The 20,523-nt window shown below is 40.2% G+C and overlaps 4 protein-coding genes, 1 non-coding gene and 1 pseudogene across 5 annotated transcripts; 5 read left to right on the forward strand and 1 right to left on the reverse strand.

Moving 5' to 3' along the window:
- The first annotated feature begins 221 nt into the window (after nucleotides 1-221).
- On the forward strand, nucleotides 222-2,871 carry LOC137721300 (F-box/kelch-repeat protein SKIP4). The gene is made up of 3 exons (XM_068460405.1): nucleotides 222-448; nucleotides 1,367-1,873; nucleotides 2,166-2,871. Exons 2-3 carry the CDS (start codon nucleotides 1,392-1,394, stop codon nucleotides 2,761-2,763), a joined length of 1,080 nt encoding a protein of 359 aa, XP_068316506.1. The 5' UTR covers nucleotides 222-448; nucleotides 1,367-1,391; the 3' UTR covers nucleotides 2,764-2,871.
- Nucleotides 2,872-3,017: 146 nt separating this feature from the next.
- TRNAK-CUU (transfer RNA lysine (anticodon CUU)) lies at nucleotides 3,018-3,090 on the forward strand. Its single transcript has one exon. It is a non-coding gene; the product is annotated as a tRNA-Lys (tRNA).
- Nucleotides 3,091-3,226: 136 nt separating this feature from the next.
- On the forward strand, nucleotides 3,227-3,321 carry LOC137721592 (U6 spliceosomal RNA; annotated as a pseudogene).
- Nucleotides 3,322-5,083: 1,762 nt separating this feature from the next.
- Nucleotides 5,084-8,147, reverse strand: LOC137720670 (voltage-dependent chloride channel 1, chloroplastic-like). The gene is made up of 4 exons (XM_068459762.1): nucleotides 7,317-8,147; nucleotides 6,713-6,880; nucleotides 6,234-6,440; nucleotides 5,084-5,628 (listed from the first exon to the last, which is right to left on the reverse strand). The coding sequence occupies exons 1-4, from the start codon at nucleotides 8,019-8,021 to the stop codon at nucleotides 5,452-5,454; spliced, it is 1,257 nt and encodes a 418-aa protein (XP_068315863.1). The 5' UTR covers nucleotides 8,022-8,147; the 3' UTR covers nucleotides 5,084-5,451.
- Nucleotides 8,148-16,400: 8,253 nt separating this feature from the next.
- Nucleotides 16,401-18,123, forward strand: LOC137719810 (uncharacterized). Its single transcript, XM_068458825.1, has 3 exons — nucleotides 16,401-17,105; nucleotides 17,568-17,683; nucleotides 17,748-18,123. Exons 1-3 carry the CDS (start codon nucleotides 16,401-16,403, stop codon nucleotides 18,121-18,123), a joined length of 1,197 nt encoding a protein of 398 aa, XP_068314926.1.
- A 51-nt stretch (nucleotides 18,124-18,174) lies between these two features.
- LOC137719812 (uncharacterized) lies at nucleotides 18,175-19,059 on the forward strand. The gene is made up of 2 exons (XM_068458826.1): nucleotides 18,175-18,642; nucleotides 18,691-19,059. Exons 1-2 carry the CDS (start codon nucleotides 18,175-18,177, stop codon nucleotides 19,057-19,059), a joined length of 837 nt encoding a protein of 278 aa, XP_068314927.1.
- Nucleotides 19,060-20,523: the final 1,464 nt, after the last annotated feature.

Genomic DNA, 20,523 nt, shown 5'->3' on the forward strand with positions numbered 1-20,523 from the left:
ATAGTGTGAGAGTTATCACACCCCAACTTTTTTTTTTCTTTTATATATATATATATATATATATATATATATATATATATATAAGTAATGCAAAATGGGGTAGCTAAGATCCTTATTAGTCATTTTACAAATTGACAAATTTCTAATTAAAAATTTCATAAAATGATGTGTGAGAATAACAACTCCCTAGAAATTTACTAAACATTATAATACAACTTTTTTCTGCTAAAAGCACTTTTCTAACTATAATTTACTAAATATTTTTCTGTTTTAATTTACAGCTACTTATCTTGGAGGCAAAGCTTAATCAGAAGGTTTTCCCAACCTTTCGTAGTAATACAGCTTGACGCAATCAGTTTCAGGCATTGCCAAGCTTCCTCAGGAATTGATTGGAGGCGAAGATCGTGGTTCCAATAACCTAGCAAATCTCCATTTCTCAGACTCGCAGGTTAGTTTTCCCCCAAATCTTTTTATTTCTGCCTTCTCAAATTTCTTTCTTTGGTTTGTTTCTCGATTCGGTCAACATTTTCCATGTGATTTTTCGAATTAGGGTTTTAGCTCATTAATTTTGGTTCTTGATTCACTTGTTCGTGTGAAAATGTTGAAATTTCTGCAAATAAAATCGAAATGGAATTGGAATTATACTATTTTGGAACAGTTGGTATGAATTTGATGTTGAATTGTACTGGATTTTAACTATTACCGTGGAACCAAGATATTAGTATGAAGAACAAGAAGATTGAAAGAGAGAATGTTGCACAGAATTTCTGAGTTAGAATTGGATTTTCGGTCTTGATGCTGCTGCATATTTTGTTGAATTGTTGGTTTTTGGTAGTTTATCGATCATGGAGTGTTTTAAGTTTGTGTAGATTTGAAGCGTAATGCTGCTACAAATGAAAAACGAGAAACTTTAACTTCAAGTTTGTGGAGGGCATTGTTATTAAGAATTTTGTATAAGGCGAAAATATGGCAATGGAATGCAATCTATATGTTAAATCTACTTGATTGGAGAAATAGATAAATTCAATGATCCATGAGGTGATAAAAGAATAAAAGCAAGCTTAGAGAAAGAATAATTCATCAAGAGAGAGGAGAAATACTTTGTGGCAGTGTTTGAACCGCATATCATAAGGGTATTTCTCAAATTGATTCTCCAAATATCAGTCGATGATAGAACAACCGATTGACAATGCCAAGTTTTGTTAGTCGAAGGAAGTTTAGTATTGCTAGTTCTAGTCTTTTGGTTGGCATGGTTACCAGAGGTGTAAGTTGACATGCATATTACTGCGTTTGCTACAGTGAATTCAATTTTCAGCATTCAACGTTACTTATCTAAAATTCTTATGGTTCTTATATAATTTTGCAGGGCATCCACTCAGCCATACATTAGAATGGAACTGCCAGGTGATGGATCAGATGTGATCAGTCAAACGGAACTGACCCAACAGCCACTTTTATGTGGACTTCCAGATGATATTGCTCTTTTCTGCCTATCAAGGGTGCCTCGGAAGTACCATACCCTCTTAAAGTGTGTCTCAAAAAGATGGAGAGACTTGGTGTGTAGTGAAGAGTGGCATTCTTACCGTAGAAAGCATAAACTTGATGAGACTTGGATCTATGCTTTGTGCCGAGACAAGTTGGACCGCCTTTGCTTTTATGTGTTGGATCCAAACTCATCAAGGCGGTCTTGGAAGCTTGTTCATGGGCTTCCGCCTCGTATCATGAAGAGAAAGGGAATGGGTTTTGAAGTTCTAGGAAAGAAAGTTTACTTGTTGGGTGGTTGCGGTTGGTGCGAAGATGCTACTAATGAGGTCTACTGTTATGATGCTTCCCTGAATGCTTGGAGTGAAGCTTCTCCCTTGTCCACTGCTAGGTAATACTTGTCACCTATACTTTTTGCATAGTTATTTGCACGGGTGAAGCTGGAATTTGATTTCTCCCTGGTTCAAAATTCAAATATATTTCACCTGCTGAGGGGGCAATGTATTTTATGCAATACTAAGGAGTAGTGATTATTTTATGCTCATGAACTTTCCAGGCACGTTGATTGCTCATTGTTCAATGCTATCTGGATGGTAGTAAAAGCTCTTGCAAATAATTATGTTTCTTTTTGTTTGTTTTGGTAATCTTAAAGAGCTTTTGGTTTATTTGATTTGTGCATGCAGGTGCTACTTTGCTTGTGAAATATTGGATGACAAAATATATTCCATTGGCGGGTTGGGTTCAATTTCAAGCTATCCGCATTCTTGGGACATATATGACCCTTGCACTGATAGTTGGAAATTTCACTCAGACCCAAACATTGTTCCTGAAATTGAGGATTCTGTGGTCATGGCCGGGAAGATTTACTTTCGTTGTGGCACTTCTGCTGTAACTTCTCATGTGCACGCTGTTGTTTATGAACCGTCAAGTGGGACATGGCAGCACGCAGATTCTGAAATGGTTTCAGGCTGGCGAGGTCCAGCAGTTGTCATAGACGGAACCCTCTATGTGTTGGATCAGAGTTCAGGAACGAGGCTGATGATGTGGGAGAAGGAAACTAGGGAGTGGATCCCTGTCGGGAGGCTGTCATCCTTGCTTACTAGACCGCCCTGTCAACTCGTAGCTATGGGGAAGAAATTTTATGTTGTGGGAAAGGGGCTTAGCACAGTCATGTTTGATGTTGAAAATGCAGGGAATATGGAAGGGATGATGGTTAGTTCTTCAATACCTAAATTGAATTCAGACATTGATGTAATCGGCTGTAAATGTTTATCGATTTGAAATTCTTGTAACCGAAGGAGTATTTGGAAACTACCATTGTATAATACTTTGTACTGTACATGCTCGGATGTATTTGGACGTCTCATAAAAAGGAATTTTATTAAATTATTTATAAGGTTTTCTGTATTACCATTCTTAAAATTTGAAGCTGTGAATTTTTAAGTCAACAACATGGTTCTGCTATTTCCATCAACTTAGGAAGTACAACATTGGAACTCTTTAAAACAAGCGTCCAAGAGCAGTGTAGTCAAGCAGCCCGTCTAGCTCAGTTGGTAGAGCGCAAGGCTCTTAACCTTGTGGTCGTGGGTTCGAGCCCCACGGTGGGCGTCAGCTTATATTTTTGAACTTTTAAAACACCGAAAAGGACCAATACGCTGCGTTTTGTAAAAAGCGTGAGTATCCCACATCGACTAAACGCAGTGATATCAGCCCCTTTATATATGTTTTGATGGCTGCAAAACTCGTCCCAACGGGACATCCGATAGAAGTGGAACGATATAGAGAAGATTACATGGCCCTTGTGCGAGGTGACATGATCGAGAAATGATCCAATATTCACCCTATAATTCGTCGGGGTTTGACACCAAGGTACAGCTCAAAAAAATTGTTTACATATTTTGTAAGTCAATGTTTCTTCTTTGTTCTGTAGAAATGTTTTACAAGATGGAGCTGGGCGACTCAAGGTCACAGATTTTGGCTTAAGCAAAATTGCACAGGAAAATGATGTATCGGGTTATAAGATGACTGGACGAACAAGTTCATGTAAGACATGCATTTCACTCAAAATCAAGTATATATCCCTTAAAATTTTGATGCTTTTTCTGATTTGATCTTGTGATATTTGCTAGATCGTTATATGGCACCTGAGGTTTATCGTCGAGAATCATATGGAACGAGTATTGATATCTTTTCGTTCGCTCTAATAGTCCATGAGGTGAGCTTTAGAAACTTAAGGCTCAAGTAACCTTCATTATAAACACGAAAGTTATTTCTGGAATATCGAAGTTGCCCCTACAGAATGTCATACATAACAATGGCTTTCACATATATATATAGATGTTTCTCGGAGGACCACCTAGTCTGGCAGAGGATCCGGAAAAAATTTCAGACAAGCGCGCATACGAGGATTCTCGACCACCTCTCTACTCTTATCTGCACCCCGAACCGATCAGGACGTGAGTGTTCTTGGACTACTTTAAATATCTCACCGTATCAGATTCTTTAACAACGATAACAATAAACCTTACAGCTACATATATCACAAGCATTATTCAAAAAACAAAGAACTTCTAATAGTTTCTGGTGCTAAGAAATTGCAGTTAAAATATATTGTCTGCATGTACATATTGTTCGCTTAAAGAACTCATCGCTCTCAAATTTGTTTCTAAACTTGCATCTAAAACTAAACTCAGTTCCCTAATGCAAGAGTTTAGAAGCTAAACATAGTCTTTTGGAGGTTAGTTTGATATTATTATGTTTCCCTTTAAAAAAACCATTGTTTCTGCTATCTGTGAGGATAATCAACTGTGAAATAAAATAGTCAAGCGTTTTAGTTGCATGATTACAAATTAAATGCTCTCTGCTTTGCGTAATGTAGGCTTCTTAAAGCATGCTGGCACCAGAATCCAGATTGCCGGCCGACATTCGAAGAGATTATTTTGCAGCTGGAGGAAATTCAAGCTGCCTTTCAGGACAAGATGAAAATGGGAAACTGTAGTGGTGCTTGTGTCATCTCATAAATGGAATTTATGGAAGTCAAATATGTCGAGAAAGTTTACTCTTCTTTTGTGGGTGTGTATATATGCATGTGGCATTTTATATATAAACTTGTTTACAAGATTAACAGCTACCAATTTATTACTACTTTTACCATCCAATTTGTACCATCTCTTTAATAGAAATAGGACCTGTATGCGTTGGCAGGCCCTATCTCTATTAGAGAGATGATATGAATGATGGTACTAATAGATGATGAGTGTAGCAGTACTGTTTTAGTTATCGGAACCAGGTTCCTTACCCTTCGAAACTCTTACAAATAGTAGTGAAAATGTTATAAAATATTGTTAAGGACAAGCGAACAAGCTGCGTGGGTGGAGTAGTCGGTTATCATGCTAGTCTCACACACTATAGGTCCCCGGTTCGAACCCGGGCTCAGACATTCCAATTATTCATTTTTATTTGGACATCCTATATTCCAATTGTTCTTTTTCTCCCCTTCCCTTTTTAGGCTCTCCTATATTTTCAACCGACAGTAGAGGGAATATCGATATAAATTGAAAATTTAGGAGTGCTCAGAACGAGATTGAAAGTTTAAGGGCAAAGTGAAACAAACCTTATAATTCAGGGGTTATTGCCACGTTTACCCCAAAGAGGAAAACTCATTTACGAACGTGGTTTAAGAAGTTATTTCTTTCTTTCAAAAAACCAGAAGAGCCAAAGTATTACAAGATGATACATACATATGTGAAACATAATCTTCCGTTGAAACAAACATGACATAACTAATAAGGTTCCCTGGTTCTCATAATTTCTATATTTACAAATCTCAACCCCGAGGCTCAATTGTAATGCATCGTACAGATGATGGAAATTGCAGGAAACTTGTCGGTCTGCAGACTCGTGGAGTTATGTTTGGGTGCCTGTATAATGTTTGTGAAGATTATTGTAGCCGACTTTCTCATCCAAGGGTCAAGGTCTAGGCTGGCCATTTTGAAACTGCGGCTCTGACTGGATCTTTCCTTTTGCAGCAAGCCGTGCATGGATTGCTCTTTCATTTGCAAGGGCCTCCTGTACATTGTTCCGAACTGAGTTGCAAAGATCATCAAGGGCTAGCATCGGAAATGGTTCCTCAATAAGAACACCCACCTGCAGAATTTGGAAAACGAACACAAGTGGCATCAGTATTCCATTTAGTTGGAAAATGGAATCGAAATTTAGGGTAGTATAAGTAGTCAAGCAGAGGTCACACATCACAGAGTAGCAGATGCGGTTCTTCCAAATCTTCTGCCACTTTCGAGAATCCAGTTCATTAATTTTCGGGAGTATGAAAGACTACAGGACTAAATATTACATTAGAATTCCACAATTTGCTTCAAAGTTGGCTCCCATGTAAAAGCTGATGTTCTAGAATGAAACATATACGAATGAAGTTCTGATTAATAGTTTAATACTGAAAGTGAGATCCAGGAAGTGTCCTTCTATGGTCTAATACAAGATTAAAGGACTAAGGCCAACAGAAACTTTCAAGTTAAAAATCAGAATCCTTTTGCATCTTTCCTAATTTCATACTTACTAAACTAGATCTAACTTAAAAGTTTCATCAAAACCAATGTCGAACACCATTGCGCTCCCATTCTGTTTATACCAAGAATGACTTTCTTAACCGTATTAAAGAAACAAATACAACATATGCAGCAATAAAATGGGAAAATAGTATAAATGTTGGAAAGCAGTCAGAGAAAGGAACATACTTCTTCAATGCAGAACAAAGAAGCAGCACTGATGAAAGTAGCAGGAACCACAATCCAGTGGCAATCATCCCATAGTATGATAGGGAGAGTGAGATTCCATAGGACTAGAAACCTTGAGGTCAAGCGCGTATATGACAGAGGGATGGGAGTACCGATTAGCTGTTCACATACGCCAATTCCTTCATGGAAACAAGAGATCTTTGATTGCTGCATAATGATAAGGTAAGATACTGATTTAGTTTCTTCGTCGATAGGCCATGAATGTAGCTCCACAAAACTATTTCTAACGGAAAGTTGCAGATTGTTTACGAATGAAAATAATACTGTTTTACAGCTGCCAACTGTTTACAGTAAATTTATTCAAGAAACTATGTCAAGTAAATTTGATTGAACTTATGCACCAGAAGGATCATGAGAGGAAAAAAACATATCAAGTAGTAATCTGAGACTCTTATTAATCAAGGAAGGGAAGGGATTACCAACATATTTCTCTGTGATTCCTCCAACTTTAGCAATTGGAGGCTCCGGGAGATGAACTGAATAATGCAGCCGGGTCGATGTTTTGAGTTCAAAACAACTAGCAGATCATCTACTTCAAGCAAATCTTGGAGGTCTCGTCCAATGTCTGAGCCATAAATGACATGACACTGCAATTCAAAGTTAACATATATCATATGATTCCGTTACCAATAACAATCTGATCAAATTACAGTTTCAAGAACAAAAAAAAAAAAAGAAAAGAAACAGCATTGTGTTTTCCTTCAGCTTGGAAAAATAAACAAAACAAAGGTAAGGCTATAACTCATGTTTACTGAGCATTTCTTTACCAATTACACATTCACATCGGGCCTTCAAATAATGTAATGGTTTCCGAAGTTCTAAAACATTGATCAATGTACTAATTGGAAAACACCTTCAAAGTTAGTACACTGGTTCTCTATTTCGGAAACCCAAGGACTCAATCATCTAGATATTTAGTTACATGATTTCGTTGAAATCTATATCTTCAAAACACAAAGCACGAGATTACTTTCAATAATCAATTTCTGACAAAAGTACATTTCAAACCCAAATGCCACAAACCTTCAGCGCAACAGGGAAGGCCATAATATACTGCAAGAGTGCCTTCTTGAGCTGTGCATCACCCGAATTCTCAACACTAGAAATGATCTGCCTCGCGAAATCATTAGTCCCTGCAATCACCTCAGTCCAAGCCTTCCTCCCTTCTTCAAATCTTGAATACGAAGCCTCTGTCCTGAACACCAGCAACAGCGCCAATGCCGGCGCTGTGAGCTGGTACGGCAAAGATGAGGACCTCAATAACGGGAAAAACCCCGGAAGCAAATCCAACGCAACTGCTGTATTATAGCTAGCAATCACCACAGCCACCAAAGTAAAAACAATCACCGGGGGTATCAAAGACAAGATGACTCTGGACGAAAGGCTGGAAAGCAAGTGGCGGAGGTGGCGGTAGGAGCTTCTGTGCTGCATCCATTTCTCATGGTCATAAAGTGTTCTGCGCTGTCTCATTCCACGCTCTTGCGTGCGGTCTGCCCAGTCAGGTATGATCCGTAATACATTGATTAGGGTTTCAATTGGAGAGGAAGACGGTGGTGCTGACGGGTTTGGAGTCGGGGATTGTGAGCAGAGGAGCTTGAAGTTTAGGGTTTTTGGTTTGGAGGGAAAGTTTGGAAATTGTAATGGTGAGAAAGTGTTGGAGGCGGAGAAGTTGGAAGAAAGTGAGATTTTGGGGGAGGATTTGATGGGGTTTGGGGATTGCGTCAGCATTGGAGGAGCTAGGGTTTAGAGGGAGAGGGAAGAAGGAAGGGGCATGTTAGGGTTTCACGGAGTGGGAGTGGTAGTTGGAGAGGGAGGGAAGGAGTGAATGGGTTGGCAAAATAACGGTTATGTGTGAAGGAGGTTTTTACACATGTTCATACGTTAGTTGGACTGAAAATGTGATGCTTTTAGAGCTGAAGTGGGGACGCTGGTGGGACCCAACAAGAGTGACAGGCTCATCTGCACCGTCTATTGGGAGGATGGGGTCCCATGCTGGATGACTAGGCTAAATTTTGTGCGACTCTGAAGGGTGCTCACTCAACTTCTCTAGAGGGAGCAATATATACATATAGGCCCTTTAATGAAAATGTTTAGTTGTGGAATTCACTCTATATCGAATTTTAACGATCTAAACTATTTATTTTGTAAGATTCGATTTATAAATCATCTTTGCAAAAAAAATCAGTTCAATCCGAAACCATTTGTCTATTTAATCATCACGATGAAATTTATGTGTTTTTTTATAACAAAATGTTCGTTAATTTCTTTGAACTCAATTAAATATCTCAAAATATTTTCAATTTAACTAATATTTTGCAAGAATAATTTCTGAGATGCAACTAAAAGAAAAAAAAAAAGTTCGCGTGGGCCCATCAAGACATGCAAAGCCTTTACCTGTATTCAGTGGATATATGTCATACATAATACCGATCATCTTAATTAAGCCTATAGGTTGCCCCTTCCCACTGAGTTCAGGCCGGAGTTTGAGTAAAACTTGCCCCTTCCAAAAATAACCCCATATAAACTTAACAAAACGGTAAAATTCTCAGACCGCCGAAATTTATATACATAGTTAACTGCGTATTACACTAAGTATGTTCCTTTGCACCAGTAGCGCCAAGCTTCTCGATTTTGCTTTCCTGAGGTTGACTCTTTGATCCGAACATGAAGTCTTTCAAAGAACTTTCTGCAGACTCAATAGCTTTCTTAATCTGCCATCACAAACTGGTGCAATTAGACCTCAAAACAGTTATTATACAGTCAATGACAACTACTAATTACTATGACGAAATAACGAGGTATCTGAGTAGTTCATAACAGTCTAGACGGCATGGTACGTTACTAAAGTTGAGTAAAAGTTCTATCTGCAAATGCCTTCCATGATGTGCAAAACATGATCAAGTTTGTATGCATATAAACATTAAACAGTTTTGGCAACCCTGAAAGCCTACAGGTTACTCACGATCTTTATCAAATATTCTGGGTGTTACTTCAAACTTTAACCTCTTATAGATCTCCCCACAACCTCCCATCCTTCTGTGAATACATCATTCACGTTATATCGCGCCACTTTTGCTAAGAAGCAGTGACTATTTTCATGACACCACCAGTTTCTATCTCCAGAAAATTGGCCACTTATCCGTTTTAGCATCGAATAGTTCTTCTAATTGAAAACAAGTCATTCCTAACTGATAAATACTGATACTCTACATTCGCGGAGGAACAAAAAGTGCTTGATATTCTACGAGACAAAGCAATTCAAGAGCATTCCCAAATCACATTTTCTCCAGCTTTTTACAATACCAACTTCGTCATGAATAACTAAATCTAAATACCAAAACATTTGTAATTAGACAGCGGTAACTACACAAGCAGAAAACTACCTGAATTCTCACTCACGCTATCATTTTGTTAATGAAAAAAATCGATGCAAAGCGAAAACAAAATATACGCAATTAGTCCAATTACACAACCCACATTCATTCTCCAACTAGCAACTGTGAGTTATTATTTAAGTTGGGAGGGTTAAATGGGTCTATCTGTTCGATTTGGAGGTCGGATCCCCTCCCAGTGATCTAAACTATCTCCCATCCATATCCGAAGAGTGATCCTATCAGCAACAGCAAATCCATCAACCCGAAATCGAAAGCTCCCCAAAATTTGTGAACCAAAATTGCACATCCGAGAAATTAAGTTGGAACCCAAAGATTAAAATTTCATTTTCTTCCTACCCTTTTCACAACAAGATCAAAGTTTGATTTTACGGGAAGAAAAAGGAACTTACAGGGTCGAGAGCGTTGGGCTCGGAGCCGTAACCAGCAGTCAAGAGAAAATAGGAAGCAGTGACAGTGGCCACCATGGTCGTCCGTCCTCCTCACCAGCCTTTCGGTTTTTGAGTTCATCGTGATCCTTTTGCTTTTGCTTTCGTTTGGATTCTCTGGAACGAAAAGGGTTTAAGATGGAGATTTTTGAGAGTTGATTTTAGAGAAAGACAGGGTTTTTCATTTTTGGGAGGCGAAGAAAGGATTTTGGAGGAAAACGGTTTTCATTATTTATATCTACATTTGCCTTAAATGTAGCAACGATCCGGCATTTTACCTCTAGTTTCGTTTTGATATCTAAATTCGCATATTAGTTTTTTCAGCCTTTGATTTTAACAATGTATTGTCACCATTAGTTTTTTTCCACCAACGCTGTCTACTTTCCCATTAAATTTGATGATATATTACGAACTTCAACTTAAACCTTCCTAATATATTCTTAAATTTAATGTGAAAAAGACGACATTCAAAGGCCAATAGTCTAATACATTGCAAAGTTAGAGGACTAAAGAAACTAACATGTGAATTTAGGAACTAAAATTAAACTAGGATAAGGTTCAGAAATCATTGCTACAATTAAGCATTAAATAATAGGAAAACTAACGAAAAGTTCAAAAAAACTTTAGTTTTAATGAAAAATGGCAAATAAAGGTGTAGTGAATAGTACCAATGAAAGGTAAAAATGTGGTTTTTCGTTAAAAGTGAACAGTATCATTCACGAGTGTTTCTTTATAACTCCCTTAAATAAATTAGACTTTTTTTTTTGTTTGGTATGAAAAGACCATTATACTCTTAAATTTGTCGGAAAAGAAGACATATTAGACAAAAAGACCACTCACGTAATGCAAAGTAAAGTTGGAGAACATGAGAAACTAATATGAGAGTTTAGAGACGAAACTAAACATGAGGTAACATTTGATACATCACACTCTTTACCTCTTTTATTCTTATTTTTAGTTTTTTTTTACTTTTGTCTTAATTTCCTTTGATAATTCATTTTGCTAAAATAACTTTTTTTTGTTTGTTTTTAACACGATAGGGTTTTTTTAGATGAGACTCTTGATAAAAACTTTGCCATAAATTTGAACTCAGAGAAAAACTTATCCCCCACACCAAAACATACATAGTTTTTATTAGATAAAATATGTTTTCATTTCATTAGAAAATAATCTTACACTTTGAGTATTTATATACAAGTATATTGTAACCTCTAGACAAACGAAAATTAACTATCAAACAAAAATCTTAACCACTAAGTAATATCTCTAGATAGTGTAGTTACAATTTTATCCTTTATATCCCCCCCCTTCAAACGAAGCTGAGGTACTCGAAGCTGAAGTTTGTCATAGAGATACAAAAACCTAGACATGGAAAGAGATTTGGTACAGATGTCTGCCACCTAATCTTGAGTGCAAATGAAATGCACAGAAATCTGCTTGGCCAAAACTTTTTCCCGAATGTAGTGATAGTCGATCTCCACATGCTTGGTCCGAGCATGAAAAACGGGATTCTTAGCGAGAGATATAGCAGAAATGTTATCACACCATAGTTGAGGAGAGTTAGGCAAGGAATAACCAATGTCAACAAGTAATTTACAAATCCAGGTAAGTTCAGAAGCAGTGTTTGCAAGTGATCTGTACTCGGCCTCAGTGGAGGAGCGAGCGACCGTTGGTTGCTTCTTAGCACTCCAACTAATTAAGGAGTTGCCCAGAAAAACACAATAACCTCCAGTGGATCTTCTGTTAAGGGCACAATTGGCCCAATTAGCATTAGAAAACGCAGTGATAGTTGGAGGAGTAGAACACTCGGAGAATCATAAACCAAGATTGATGGAACCCTTAAGATACCTGAGAATGCGCTTAACATCCTGAAAATGAGAAATCCTGGGGCTATGCATGAATTGGCAGACAAGGTTAACTGCAAAACTAATATCTGGTCGTGTCCAGGTAAGGTACTGAAGAGCACCAACTAAAGAACGATACTCATTTACATTATCAAGTAAGGGAGACTCATGATCAAGTGTAAAAATGCTAAGGGGTGTGCTGCATGGTTTAGCCCCGACCATATTTGCTTTGGATAACAAATCCAAGATATACTTGGTCTGAGATATAAAGATACTTGAAGAAGATTGTTTGACTTCAATGCCAAGAAAGTAATGTAGAGCTCCAAGATCTTTGATAGGAAATAAAGAACTGAGCTGTTGGATCACTTGTTTACATGCTCCAGCATTAGGACCAGTGACCAAAATGTCATCCACATAGATGAGAATGAAAACCAAATCAGGAGCCTTTTTAATAAACAGAGAATGATCATTGGGAGATCCTACAAAACTAAGAGAGTGAAGAGCCCCATGGAGCTTCTCATACCAAGCTCGCGGAGCTTGTTTTAAACCATACAATGATTTGTGCAAGTGACACACATGAGAGGGCTTAGTAGAATCTTCAAAACCAGGAGGCTGGTGCATGAACACTGATTCAGATAGGCTGCCATGTAAAAATGCGTTACAAACATCAAGTTGGTTTAAGAACCAATCATATTGAGATGCAAGAGTAAGGAGAAGCCGAATAGTCACTGGTTTGGCAACATGACTAAATGTTTCTGTATAGTCAATACCTTCCTGTTGGTTCAAACCTTTTGCAACTAACCGAGCTTTATACCTGTCGACAGTACCATTAGGTTTCCTTTTAATATGAAACACCCATTTGCATCCTACAACATTCTGTGAAGAAGATTTAGGAACAAGGGACCAGGTTCTAGTAGTGAGAAGTGTAGTGACTTCTTCCTGCATTGCTTGGCGCCAATGAGGATACTTTGAAGCTTGAAGATAGGTTGTAGGTAGATAATTCACTGAAAGAGGAGAAGGTAAGGGTTGTTTAGTAGCAGTGAGGGTTTTAGGCTTGAAAATTCCAAATTTGGACCTTGTTTGCATTGAGTGAGTGTTAATGGGTTGGGTGGGGTTGGTGGTTATAGGTTCTGAGACTGCTACGGGAGGGATGGAAGGGACAGAGTGTAAGGATGAAGGGGAAGGTAAAGGGGAAGTTGAAAGTTGTAGTGGAGAAGTGGTAGGTGAAGTGGAAGGTGAAGAATGAAAAGTAAAAGTTAAAGTGGAAGGAATGGAGGATACGGAGCTAGAAGGTAAATTTATGGTAGGTGTGTGAGGCAATATATGATGAAAAGGAAAGCTAGATTCATTAAACAAAACATGTCGGGAAATGTATAGTCTTTTGGTGGCAATATCAAGACACTGGTACCCCTTGTGATTCAAGCTATAGCCAAGAAAGACACAAGCCTTGCTTTTAGGATCCAACTTGGAGGATGTATAAGGCTTTAACCAAGGGAAACAAGTACATCCAAATACTTTCAAAAAATCTTAATTGGGTGGTCGATGAAACAATGATTCCCAAGGAGATGATCTAGAAACTGTAGGTAATCGTTATGTTTGTACCATACTTGACCAATTCCGAAACTACTAAGCACCGGTCAACAGTATACCGTCAAGGACCCACAAGACTTTTCCTTCAACTAGGAGGCCAATCACAACGTGACACATGTCGGTATCAGAGGCCAATCACAGTGCAACACGTGTCGATATCAGAGGCCAATCACAACACGACATGTGTCAATGTCAGAACAAAGCTAGAAACTTTCTTCTATAAAAGGGGATCATTCTCCCACAATAACCCCTAATGTCATTTATACTAAATTATTCACTAGAACTCACTAAAAGAGAGCTTGAACCTATGTATTTGTGTAAACCCTTCACAACTAATGAGAAATCCTCTACTCCGTGGACGTAGCCAATCTGGGTGAACCACGTACATCTTGTGTTGTTTGCTTCCCTATCTTTATTCATTTACATATTTATCCACACTAATGACCAGAGCAACCTAGTGAAGGTCACAAACTTGACACTTTCCGTTGTACCAAAGTCCTTGCTGATTTTGTGCATCAACATTTGGCGCCATATGTGGGAATCGCACTTATTCCTACTCTCTCCAGCTTTGTCAAGCTGGTTTCCACCATTTGCACACTTTCTTTCGACCAGGCACCCCTCTATAACAGGGGGAGTGAAGGGAGCCACAGCATGCAGAACGACACCCCATTCGCACTTAGTGCCGCAATGAAAAAAGGAACGAAAGAGGTTTGCTCTTCAGGCTAAAGTCGATGAGCTAGAGGCTTAGAACAACAAGATAGCGATAAAGAATGAGATCCTTCAGGAGTAGTATGAGAAGCTCTTCGGGATGCTCCATGAAGCTAGGCATACTCAAACACATGAACTCATCGCCCCCGGGGAAGTCAACCACCACCTGGGTGCCCCCCAACACGGGGGATCACTTGCATTCAACATGGATATCCCTAATGGGGAGCGAGTTACTCATCAAGGTGTTGATCAACATGAGATCTCTCTTGACCCAGCTGCTTCGACCCAAAGCAGGAGAAGTGAAGGAAGGCACCTTCTTGCAGAAGGAGTAGAAGGATCAAAAGTCGTTTATCGCGACTGTCGGGACTTCCTGAGGCAACGTCGAGAGAACCCCATCCATATAAGCTCGAAGGTCAATGATCCAAAGGTTTCTGAAAGGTTTGGTTCTCTCTAATGCCCCAAGCCAATTGCCAATCTAGGGAATGAGTGACATGTCTTAGAGGAATATGAAGGTACAGGGGACTCGAGGGCGTTTCGACAGGCTCGCCCTGGAAGTCAGTACAGTGAGTCCAAAGAAAAATCCCATGCCCTTGACCAAGCTTTCCTACTTCCAAGAGGAGATGGAGACTTACAAAAGAAGGATCTAGCAGTACCTGACTCCACTTAGGACCCCCTTGTCCTACAACTCCTTGAGGAAGTAAACAAGTTGAAGGCCGAACGTCAGGCCGAAATAGCTGACTGGAACCAACCTAGGCCTGGCCTTCTTACAAGGAGGATCCTCGACACCCCTTCCAAGCAAAGACAAAGCAGAAGCTTGGCTTACAACTCTACACTGGAAGCGAGGACCCGATTGAACACCTTAACCTCTTTGAGTCCACTATGGCATACCGGATGCACACTGATGAAGAACGATGTCTTCTCTTCCCCTCTACCCTCTCTGGTGGAGCTCTGAATTGGTATTGCCGTCTTCCACCTAAGACAGTAGACTCATTTGAGGAATCGAGGAAACTATTTTTCTCTCAACACATCTTCCAGACAGATCGCTTGCATTCTGTAGATGACTTGTACACTATTCGCCAGAAGCCGAATGAGTCACTACGAAAGTATGCCGGCTGCTTCAGCCATGAGTATTCTTGCTGCGCTGAGGCAGATGACAAGACCACCCTTAAAACCTTCACGGCAGGCCTACGCGATTGTTTCTTCAAGTATATGATCAATGCTAACACTTGGAAGACTTACTCTGAGGTAATGGCACAGGCTTATAACCATGCCTCCGCCGAGGCAAGGACATATCAAGGGAAACTCTCTACAGCCATCCCTTATCAGCAAATGGGGAGTGGAAGCCAAATTCAACCGAATGAGAAGACCTCAACCTTTTAAACAGCAACTACGCTTCCCCCTGCCCTACCTAATACCTCGCCAAGTCAACAGGCATATCATTCTCAGGGCAAGAGGAAAGACTTCCATCTTCACCAGTCTCATTTTAATAAAAAGAGTAAAGGGCACTATCGCGATAACCAAAGGTATCACCACGATAATACTCGCCCCCAGGTAGTCAATGCAGTGGGCCAAACACGTGTCAAGAATGGTCCTACCCCAAAGTATGAGACATACATACCTTTGAACACATGCACGGCCATTTACCCCAATATAGCTCACTTGATACCAAAGCCAAGGCTGAGGGAGCTAGATTTCAAGTCCACGAAGAACACAGACATGTTTTTTGGTTACCACGAGTATAATGGCCATGACGACATGAAATGTATCACCCTCCGTGATCATATTGAAGCTTTGGCACGTGAAGGAAAAATTGACCAGTTCCTCTTTCACCCCCTAAGGGATAACCGCAACCAACGCTAAGTGAATGTGATATATTCCATAAGCGGTGGCACACCTATATCTGAATCTTCCAACAGGGCCATGAAAAACAACGAACGAACATTGCAGCCTGGCCACCAAGTGTTTCACGTGGAAGACATCAGGGAAGGCAAGTATTAAAAGCCTAACTAGGATCCAATATGTTTCTACCATGAGGAAGAAAGAGGTATCATCTATCCTCACAACGACCCACTGATTGTGGAGTCTCACATAGCCAACTTTGATGTACGACGAATCTTGGTAGACACGGGGGCGTTGGTCAATATCATGTTTGTTGAAGCTTTCAAAACAATTAATGTAGCTGAACACTTGCTCGATCACTCGGTTTCTCCTCTGATAAGCTTCTCTGGTGATGTCGTGCAACCTTTAGGGAGCGTACATTTACCCTTTACCATCGGTATAGGCCCGTACACGACCACCATCACCACTAACTTCTTAGTGGTTGACTGCCCAACAGCATACAATGTCATCTTTGGGCGCACAGGCATTAATGATCTCAAGGCTATCGTATCCACACATATGTTGTTGATGAAATTTCCAACCCCCTATGGCAATGGTTACATCAGAGGAGATCAACTTAGTGCACGATCATGTTACAACACTTCAGTTAAGCAACAACACTTGCACGTACCCAAAGAAACATTTTCTATACATGACCAAGCTATCAAGACCAGCTCGGACAAAGCCCACTTGAATATTCACTGTAGTAACAATCAACCCGATGATCCTCAAGATTACTCTTTCACCCAACAAGCACAACCTGCTGAAGAGTTGGAGAATGTCTCCATCTCAAAAGATTATCCAGATCGCATAGTGAAGATTGGCACCATTTTGTCACCACCCATTCGGTTGGCATTGATCTCTTTTTTGCAAGAGAACACTGAAGTCTTCGCCTGGTCATACGAGGACATGCCAGGCATCTATCCCGATATCATCTGTTATCGCTTGAGTATTGATCCCAAGACCAAGCCGGTGAGATAGAAGCGAAGATCTTATGATGCTGAACGATATGAAGTAATGAAGGCAAAAGTTGAAAAACTCAAAAGCATAGGCTTCATTCGTGAAGTCAATTATCCAACGTGGGTAGCAAATGTGGTCCTTGTTAAGAAAAATCCGACTAAGGAAAGTCTTTTGCTTCAAAAGATCTTATGGAGAATGTGTGTCGACTAAACTGACTTAAACAAAGGATGCCTGAATGATAGCTTTCCCATTCCTCTCATTGATAGACTTGTAGACTCTACAGCAGGGTGTTAACTCTTGAGCTTCATGGATGCTTACTCAGGGCACAATCAAATCCTCATGAACCATTCGGACCAAGAACACACGGCCTTTATCACCGATAGAAGACTATATTGCTATAAAGTCATGCCATTCGGCCTAAAGAATGCAGGGGCGACTTATCAAAGATTAGTCAATTCAATGTTCGCTGAACAGATTGGGAAAAACATGGAAGTTTATGTTGATGATATGTTAGTCAAAAGCAAACATGCTGACCAACACATTGCCAACTTCTTTAAAACCTTCTCCATCCTGAAGAAGTATCGAATGAGGTTGAACCCCCAACAAATGCGTTTTCGGTGTGGGCTCTGGAAAATTCTTGGGCTTCATGATTAGCCAACGAGGCATTGAAGCTAACCCCGAGAAGATCAAAGAAATCATGGACATGAAAGAACCACTAACCTCAAAAGACATCCAGAGCCTTACTGGCAAGATGGCAGCCTTGACCAGGTTCATCTCTAAGGCCACAGACAAATGCGCTCCTTTTTTCAAAGCACTTAAGGGAAGTAAGAAGTACATTACGTGGACCAATGAATGTGCTGAAGCATTTAAGAACCTCAAGGAGTACATGAGTAAAGCCCCTCTGCTTTCCAAACCTAAAGTTGGTGACACCCTAATTGTCTATCTATCTGTCTCAGCAGTTAGTTTCGTCCTCATTCGTAGTGATGGTAGTATCGAACGACCTATCTACTACGCTAGCAAGGCTTTATAAGATGCGTAGACACGTTACTCCAACATTGAGAAATTAGCTCTAGTATTAGTCATGTCTACTCGGAAACTTCGCCCCTACTTCCAAGCACACTCCATCATCGTGCTTACCAATCACCCCATTCGACAAATACTTCAGAGTCTTGACACTTCAGGGCAAATGATCAAATGGGCCATAGCACTGGGAGAGTTTGACATCTTCTACCACCCAAAGCTAGCTGAAAAGGGCCAAGCAGTTGCAGATTTCATTGCCGAATTCACTTATCCCGTTGACATTTCTCCTACACCTGAGGCAGCGGCTTCATCACCCCTGGAAACCTGGAAGGTAGAACCAACACTCCCAGTATGGACTCTATATGTTGATGGCTCATCCAACCAACAGGGTTGTGGAGCAGGACTAGTCTTGACTACCCCTGACAAAATGGCAATAGAGTATGCTCTTCGCTTCAAATTCAAGACGTCAAACAATGAAGCCGAGTATGAGGCCCTTTTAGCAGGCTTACGTTTGGCCAAACACCTTGGAGTTAAACAAATTAATATCTTCAGTGACTCCTAATTGGTGGTTAACCAGGTCACGAACAACTTTGACGCTAAGGATAACTCCATGGCGGCGTATCTTGCGCAAACACAGCTTTTGCTTAAGCACTTCCACTACCAGATCATCCAAGTCCCTCGAGCGGCAAACAGTTATGCAGATGCTTTGGCTTGCTTCGCTTCAGCAGTGGAAGGCAAGATTGGGAGAAAAATTCATGTCGAATTATTGGCAACACTAAGCACCATGGTCACAGAAGTGTGCAACTTGCAACAGGGGGACAGCTGGATCACCCCAATTTATAAATTTCTTGTTCATGGCACTCTTCCAAATGATAAAGTCCAAGCTAAACAGATTCGATACAAGTCTACTCGCTACCTGATTATTAATGACCAACTCTACAAGTGAGGTTTTAACCTACCATACTTACGGTGCCTCACTCCTGCGGAAGCAGAAATTGTCCTTCGAGAAATACATGAAGGAGTCTGCGAAGATCATGCTGGATCTCGATCCTTAGCACACAAGGCTTTTCGCCAAGGATATTACTGGCCAACACTCCACCAAGATGCCATCAGAATATCCCGCTCATGTGATAAGTGTCAACGCTACGCAACTATTCATCACTCCCCTTCCGAGCCTCTTATTCCTATGATCAGCCCTTGGCCTTTCGCCCAATAGGGACTTGATTTGATCGGCCCAATGCATGCAAGAAAGGGCAAGGTCCGCTATGCAATCGTTGCAGTTGACTACTTCACAAAGTGGGCTGAAGTAGAACGCTTGGCAACCATTACTGAGGCAAAAATAGAAGACTTCGTATGGAAGAACATCCTTTGCAGATTTGGCATTCCTAATGCAATAGTCACGGACAATGGGCGACAGTTCGAGAATAAGAAGTTCAGGATGTTCTGTTCTAAGTTCAATATCAACTTATGTTTTGCCTCCCCAGCTCATCCTCATTCTAACAGACAAGTTAAGGCCATCAACAAAATAATCAAGCGCACTTTGAAAATAAGCTTGGACAAGGCTAAAGGTTGTTGGCCAGAATTTGTACCCCAAGTTCTTTGGTCATACCGCACTTCATATCGGACTTCAACAGGAGAAACTCCATTCTCACTTGCCTTTGGTACAGAAGCTATTGTCCTAGTTGAGTTTGAGCAAGCAACGTTCCGAGTCCAGAACTACATGCAAAGTGAAAATGACAAACAACTCACCCTCAACTTGGATCAAGTCGAGGAACACATAAACCAAGCTTACTTGAAGAATGTCGCCTACAAGCAGTGCATCTCCAACTACTATGACTTAAGAGTCAAACCTCGCTCTTTCAAAGTGGGGGACTGGGTATTGAAGAAAAGACTACTCTGCGACAGAGTCCCGAGTGAAGGCACGCTTAGCCCAAATTGGGATGGACCATTTGAAGTTATTGGCATCAGTCGCCCTGGTTCTTACAAGCTAAGGAGCTCCAATGGCAAGACTCTTGACCATCCATGGAACGCTGATCACTTGAAGTACTATTACAAGTAGACTCACACTGTACAAGTGCTAAGCTATGGCCATTCGGCATCCTATGTAATAAAGGCCATTTGGCATCAATTCAATAAAGAGGTGATTTAGACAACTTGGTCCTAACTCCTTTACATCCCTATCACTGAAACGCACAGGTTTAAAGCTTCAACACGAATGCTTACAACATAAAATAAAGTCTAAATATATGTCAACATGACTTATATCCAAACAAAGGATCCCTTCATACATAGCAAAACATTCATAAGCATCACTCATGTTAATCAACATAAACATCATACATTCCAACACATTCATACATAAACATCATACATTCCAACACATCCATACATAAGCCAATTGTGCTTCGAA

This window comes from Pyrus communis, chromosome 16 (genome assembly GCF_963583255.1).
Source record: "Pyrus communis chromosome 16, drPyrComm1.1, whole genome shotgun sequence".
Classification (NCBI taxonomy): Eukaryota; Viridiplantae; Streptophyta; class Magnoliopsida; order Rosales; family Rosaceae; genus Pyrus; species Pyrus communis.